General features: G+C 28.8%; 2 protein-coding genes across 3 annotated transcripts in view; one reads left to right on the plus strand and one right to left on the minus strand.

Annotated features, from left to right (window-relative positions):
- The window catches only part of LOC132926918 (protein artichoke), a 35,016-nt gene extending 33,257 nt beyond the window's left edge, over positions 1–1,759 (plus strand). The window contains exon 11 of one of the 2 annotated variants that reach the window (XM_060991342.1): positions 708–1,759. In XM_060991342.1, coding sequence (XP_060847325.1) covers positions 708–1,474 — 767 coding nt within the window. In that variant the 3' untranslated portion in view covers positions 1,475–1,759. Of the gene's footprint in view, positions 1–693 lie in introns of both variants that reach the window. The other variant, XM_060991343.1, reaches the window with a different exon arrangement.
- Positions 1,760–4,697: 2,938 nt separating this feature from the next.
- Positions 4,698–6,591, minus strand: LOC132926440 (RING-box protein 1A-like). The gene is made up of 2 exons (XM_060990796.1): positions 6,456–6,591; positions 4,698–5,071 (listed from the first exon to the last, which is right to left on the minus strand). Exons 1-2 carry the CDS (start codon positions 6,484–6,486, stop codon positions 4,734–4,736), a joined length of 369 nt encoding a protein of 122 aa, XP_060846779.1. The 5' UTR covers positions 6,487–6,591; the 3' UTR covers positions 4,698–4,733.
- Positions 6,592–7,725: the final 1,134 nt, after the last annotated feature.

The following is a 7,725-nucleotide window of genomic DNA, read 5'->3' on the forward strand; positions in this document are numbered from 1 at the left end:
CGCTAATTTATTAACATATTTATACAAACATTGAATAAATTATATGAACTATTGAGTAGTTTCCAACTATGCAGCATGTCCCAAAAGCATTTCTGTAAGAATACAACACATAAATATATTTAAATGTGGTTTTTTGATAGTAATATTTGACAATTTAAATTTTAAAGCATACATTTTTGATAGATAATTTTTAAAGATTCCACATTTGGTTACAATAATTACTTAGTAACGGGCATAATTATGATGATGTGTAACTTTTGAGACTTGCTTTATAGGTAATAAATATATTTGATTTTTTCCTTCTGTCGTTTTGTGCTTCGACTATTACAGAGGGGGTCCCACTATAAAACCTGTCTCTACAGCAGAGCTTGCGCTAAAGAGCTGCACAGTGCACACCCTCTTTATTTTACAGAAGTAAAAAAAAAATAATAAATAATACATACTATCAGAAATATTATACATATATATTATACATTTATACATCATAATGTATAAATATTGACGGTTTAAATAACAAAATTCCTTAAATTATCACTATTTTCCATTTGGTTTTGGTTAATTTGAGCACAAATGCACAATTACAATATTTGACGGCATAACACAATGGTAATTTAGCGCAATCTCTGCAGTCTACAGGTTCAATTAGGCGTGCCCTTGTGAGAATTGTTTTTTAATGTACCTACACCCGTAAAGTTGTGTGTTCGCAGTGGGATCCACGACGGCGAGCTCGACGACCCAACAACAACGTCAGTCGGCAGCCGTCACGCAGTCAGCCACCGCAGCTGCCCCGTCGACGATGGCGCCCGGATCGACTTCAACGACCCCCGAAGCGGTCAACGTGTCCACGCCGTCATCGCTGACCGGTTTCTTGGCACCCGGTGGACAGCTACCAGTGTTTAAAGATGGAACCGGTGGCCAAATTCCGTCAGCTAACAAAGACGGAATCAGTGGCCAGGTGCAGTCGTCTCAAAAAGACGGGGGCGGCGGCGGTGGCGGTGGTAGCGTAGTGGTCACCGGAAAACCGTCAATCGTGAAGGTGACGTTGAGTCCACCGGGCCAACAGAGCCAGCAGCAGCAACAGCAACCGCAGCAACAGCCACAGCACCAGAGGCCACTGGCGGTAGCAGAGGACGTAAAGTACTCAAAGAGCGGCGCCAATAATCACCAGCAAGCGTACCAACTGCCGCCGCCCACTAGGTCGACGGACGCGTTCCAGTCGACGCCGTTCAAGACGAGTTCGGCGAGTGACTGGTACTACGCCAACTATAATAAGACCAACGTGGAACCGTTTGTCAGCAAGACGTCGTCCGCGGCGTCCCTCGCCGGTCACCCGCCCGCCATTCCGGCCATGGCAGCGATCGCTGCGGCCACGTTAACGGTCGTTTCCGGTTTCGGACGATCGCCCACCGCCGTCGTAATACCATACTGTACTTTGACCTTTATTTTATATTATCGTTATTATCATAATTATTAATAATTAACGTTCGCGAATTACAGTATAAATAAGTACTTTCATACAGCATCTTTTACTTTAAGCCTTAAGGATATTATAATGATATATTGAGTAGATTTAGATTACGTATTGTAATAGATGGGTGAACCTCTGATCATACATAATTCGGTTTATACCTACATAGCGTATACACTATACAATAATTATATTGTTTGATTCGTATTTGTTCGTACTCTTGTGGTCAGTGGCAAAACCAGGATACAGCTTAGGGATTCGTGGCCTAACTTCAAAATTTTTTGAAGATTTCAGCCTTCTTCATCAGTGTTGTGTAGGTAAACGTATTATTTAAGAATTAAGACGCAACTATCGTGTATTAAAATTGTCATTTGTACAAATGATGCTGTAAAAAAAAATCACGATGAATCCTATAGGTAACTAAACTTTACCTTTATCACAAATTATCCGCCTCCAAAGCAAAATCCTGTTCACGCTATTTTTTGTATTATATCATGTTTCAAGTTTCAACCGTTAAACGGAATGTACCTATTAAATATATTGTACAGATAGATTGATTATGACTAAGGCTCAGAAGTTGTAGGAGTTACATGTTGTTCTATATTAATATATTATGCTCTCAATTTATAGCAGGCCGAGCTAGAAATTCAAACCATACGATGATAAGTTTAAAATATAAAATTTTAAATGCATATTTTGCATATTTTATCAATTTTAGGGAAAAAGTACATATTTCATTATTTTCATACACATATTAAGCATATTTAATATTTTCTAAAAATAAATTTCTTTTTCTTAACCTGTATACCTATTTTAAATAAAACTTAATATTTATACGTAAATATTGAGGTGCGGAAATCTGTATTTTACCTAGGTATATAGAGTTAATATGCAGAAATATTATTTTTTATCGTCGATAAGTTATCAACTTAACTTATCGTGTATCTATTTATTGTTTAATTGTTAGTACCTACATTTTTTGTACACGTTTGAAATTGTATGGTATTTTTTAAAAATATTTTTCAATTTAAAAAGATGCTAAAATGCCACCAGTTTTCCGTCGCCTTTTTATTAAATATTAAATATAAATTGATTTTTACATATTTTTAAATTTGTTTTTGTAGATATTATTAACATATTAGATATTTAGATGTTTTTCGGAAATTTGAATAATTTTTTTGCCTATTATAGCTCCTTTAACTTTCGAGTTTCGAGCCATAATTATGACCAATGGTAGTTGTAGATATATTATACCCATATAAGGCTATAATATCACAAGTGTTGATATGTTATAGAATACCTATATATAAAAATTAATAACTGTTCAATTTTATTTCACGATCGTATTTTATCGATTTAAACTTTTTACAAGTAGAAAATGGATTGATTTTTGTGCTCTTCCGGTAACAAATCCTATTAATACATGTACCCTAATTTATGAATAGATAAGTAGAGGCAATAATCCTAATCCTAAACATGACAAAATATTGTTATTAACGATTTTCGGTGCATATATTATATTATTATAAACATATTTTTACACACATCAAAATACATGGTAATTACTTTTAAATATATAGATAGGTACTTAATTTTATAATACTTTATATTATTATAGGCTTTTATTTAACACGCCTATACCTGGTATTACCTCTATATTATAAGTTGTAACTTATGTAATAAATAATAATGTAATGATGTATACCGATCTATTAGTGTACATGTAATGTAGTATATTATGCACCATTGTATCATAATAATATTATATTTGATGGTTTAAAATACTGAATATATATTTTATTTTCAGTTATTTCCAAATTAATGATGTACCTATGTAGTATAAATAAATACCTAGCTAATTCTATTTTCTTTTTTAATTCCATATATTTGTGTTTGATTGTTGATGATAATATGTTACACTTCTTGATCTAATCGTATTATGTATTGATTAATGTTTTAATAAAATACATTTAAAAAATATTTATATTTAATATAAATTATTTAAAAATAAAAATAATATTTTCAAATCTTATTCCACTGTAGAATATCAAATGTCTATAAATTATTACTTTGTTATAATATTAAATAAATAGCAAATAGGTAAGTAATAATTAATATTACATTTGGACATTGACACAAGTTTGTACTATGTTATGCAATTATTTCAATGGAAGTCTTCACAAAAAATGTTTTAGCAGAATGGGAAGTTGAATATATTGTATGATTGTAATATTTAACGGTAAGTTAATATAAGTTATCTATATTAATTTCATTATTAGTTACCTATGAAATAAATTATATAGTCGAGGCACTAATATTTTAATATGGACAAATAATAATACTTAAACCATTTTTTTATTGTATAAGTAGGTAACGTTATTATGTTCTTTATGTCAGTATTCTAGGTGGTATCTATTGATAAAAAAATGTTATCTACATTGTAGGTATACCTATATATCATTGAACAGTTGTTCAATTTTGTAATGTATAAATATTTTTTTAATAATTATTTCAAAATGTTCTGCTCACCCATAAACAATTGATTTAGATATTATAATATTAGTTTCATAAAATACAATTACAAATACCGAAAAATGTATTGATATATTCAGAGCTTACTATTTAAATTTTTTGTATTTGCACCATTATTGAAATACATGTTTCATAAATATTAAATAAATAAACGTAACTTAATTTATGCCTAAATTTTATCTAAACTTTAAAAATATTAATCTATCGATTAAGTATATACAAGTAAAATTTTAACAAAGCTTATAAAAAAAATTGTTTTGTAATTATAAAAATCTGGTTTTAAATTGAATTTATAATTTCTACTTATAAAAATAAATATCAATGCATTTTCATAGTTATTATGTAACTGTAATAAAAATGTATTTTTTATGAATTTGCTTTTAAGTTTAAAAAAATGTATTTGATGTGATATTTGATCTGAAATTTCAGTTGTGCACAAATACCTGATAAATGTCAATATAGGTAAAATTACTTATTATATTGGTATATCATTTTTTATACATGATAAGTATTAATATATTATTATTTATAAACTTACTCGGTATATAGATTTAATGCTATTTTTTAAAATGTTAATTGTATAAATGCCTTGTGTGAACTGTAATAACTAACCGAAAAGTTCAACAACAAATTACAAACTTTGATATTGAGGTATAGAAATGAAAAATTGCAAATAAAATTTATTGTATTTGTTTATTTAATAGATTAAAATTGTATTTCCAATGTATATTCATTAATTACCATATTTCTGGAAGGTCCATTCTTTATTATCAAGTGGACATACTTGACGAGTTTCTAACCAACGAGATATGCAGTGTAAATGATAAGTATGATTGCATATACCCCATGCAACAATACATTTCTCACTATTATCATCATGTGATGATTGATTGGCTTGACATTCAATGCATAAGTCCATGATGTGATTACGGCAGATGGCACAGTTGTCTACAACTATATCCCAAGACCATAACGCGATACCATTCCATTTCAATACTTCTATTCTTGGCTTTTTTTCTCTGCTGCTGGTGCTTGATGACGGACCAGCTTCTTCATTAACTTCCATGGTTCCTTAAAATATTAACATATTTTAATATTTCTTAGAAATACAGTTCACAAAATTGTATTAAAATAATATTAAATTTAAAATTATATGTACCTATATAATAAGATATTAACAATATTGGCCTGTGGGTTATGCATTTTTCAAACCATCCTTTTTTTTAAACAGCCATAAGTTACATAATTCTAAATTTAAAATAGTTAAGACATCTCATCAACAAATGCATAACTTTCCTTTACATATTAAAAATAGATATCCAAATAAAATAAATAAAATATTATGTTATTAAATTAATGTGTAAACTTTGTAATGCCCTAGTATTCATATAACAAATATTTTGATTACTTCTGTCAGATCATATTTAATTTAAGCCTCCTTAATCAATGCTAAATCTTAAAAATAAATTAAAAATTATAATCATAGGTTAGGAGGTAATCATAATTATACGCATAGGATAGTCACTAATCAGGTACTAGGATAGGTATTTTTAGTTTTTTGAACTTTTTTTTTAAGTGTTCACAGTTGGTTATATGGGTAATAATCAATGGATTTGTATGCGTTACATACAAATCAAGACACATCTTAATTTGTGGCGTTAAAATACATAATAATAAAACCGTTATCGGTATGAATGTAGTATGTAGTATGTTATGTACCACTAATACATTTAAATATTTTTTATATACCCTAAATGTGGCAGTATTTATATTATATGGTGTTACTACTTGTTTATTACTTGTAGTATCATAATTCATAAAAAATAATTGAATTGTACATTTTTAAATGGCAATGAAAGAATACCACATACCGATGTCAACATTAATTGTTATATTTATTATACAAGCGTACAGCATAAACAATTTTTCTTTAGCTAAAGGAATTTGTGTCATTAAGATTTAATATTACAGTGAATTAACCAATTTTCAAATTTCAAGGTAAAAACATAACATTTGGTCTGTAAAATGCAAATTTACTGTTGTATGTTTGTAAAACAAAGAAAACTCATATGGCTATGACACCTTTTTAGAGATTTTTTAATATTACATAAAGTAATTAGGTATGTGTATTTTATATGTGATTAATTAATTTCATGATATATGGTTAAACAAAATGTTATTTTTTCAGCTCTTCCCAAATTGTTGGAACGAAACAAAAGTAAAATACTTATTTTATTGATGATTGTCTTGGTGATAATATAAGCACTCATTTGTGATTGAAATTATAATCAAACCACAACCAAAAATATTTGTATTTATTTCAGTTCAAGTTACTAAAAACGGTAAATACCTATTTAATATGATGTAATTTCTTAAATGATTTTATAATAATACTAATTTGTATTTTGTATTACTTATAATGCTTATGGCATTAAAAACGTAGAGTTAAACTTACCTTCGGTCTTCGAAACTAAATCGTTATTCATAGCTACTTTTAGTATAATATTTCTTGTTTCTAAATAAAATTTATTTTATTAAAGTGCAAACCAGAATACATTTATTAGTATTGCAGAAATAAATGATAAATTAATATGAATTGATAATGCAAAAACAAAACAAACTTAAAGTAAGTATATAGGTACTATAAACATAACCTAAAAAATATCCATTGCTTATTTTTTCCAAGATGCGGTATCCCAAACAATTTTGTTCGCCCTTATCGGTGTAAACAAAAGTGCGCTGATATGTTTTCAATTACAGTGTTTGTATTTCACAGCTAGAGGCGGATTTCCCATTAGGCACTGTAGACAGCTGACTAGGGCGGCAAAATTTGGGAGGGGGCGGCAAATTTTGCAGCGTTTTATTAAAAAAACATCAAACGTATAAAAAAAAAAATTGGAAAATTAATTACAGTATATTTACGAAAAATAATTAATAATGTGCGTATTTTTTTATATTTTATATCTTTGTATATCGTATACCATATACGGTATACCGTGTACCTATCTATTTTGATTCATTATAATTTATAGTCATTATAAATATAGTAAACAACTGTATAAAAAACAGTTTTTTATAATACTATATTTAAGTATTTTAATTTAATACATTGGTATAGTGAGGGGCGCAATTTTAATGAAAAACTGAGGGTACTGAAGCTCCTCTATCTTTTTTTATAATATTATCTTGAGATTATGGATACCTGTTACTATTAAAATCTAAATTAACATGAAACAATTTTATGGTGCTAATTTCAAAATTGGGGGTGCTAAGCACACCCAAGCCCCCCTCAAATTGTGCCTATGGGTATAGTACTATAATCCACCATGTTAAAAATACGTACGGTTGACTATGGGTCATACATCAAGTAAAAATGGTTAAAGTTTTGTTTTATTATTGATGGTTTATAATTAATAAAAATTATCATTAAAGGTTTTTATTAAAATTCAGTGGATATCCAATGATATTTTTAAAAGTAGGGTAAATAAAATAATCAAAATAAAAAAATTCAAATGGATGTCCACTACTATTGTCTACATATTTAATATTTAGAGTAGGTATTTTGGAGGGGGTATTGTAACTTGTTCGCCCATTATAGGGGCGAAAATTTTTTGTTGCCTATAGCCGTAAAAAAATTAAATCCGCTTCTGCCGGCCCACGACGTGATCGCCTAAATCCTAAATGGTTCATTAACCCATTTCGGAAATATTTTACACCGATTTCGA

This window comes from Rhopalosiphum padi, chromosome 3, assembly GCF_020882245.1.
Source record: "Rhopalosiphum padi isolate XX-2018 chromosome 3, ASM2088224v1, whole genome shotgun sequence".
NCBI lineage: Eukaryota > Metazoa > Arthropoda > Insecta > Hemiptera > Aphididae > Rhopalosiphum > Rhopalosiphum padi.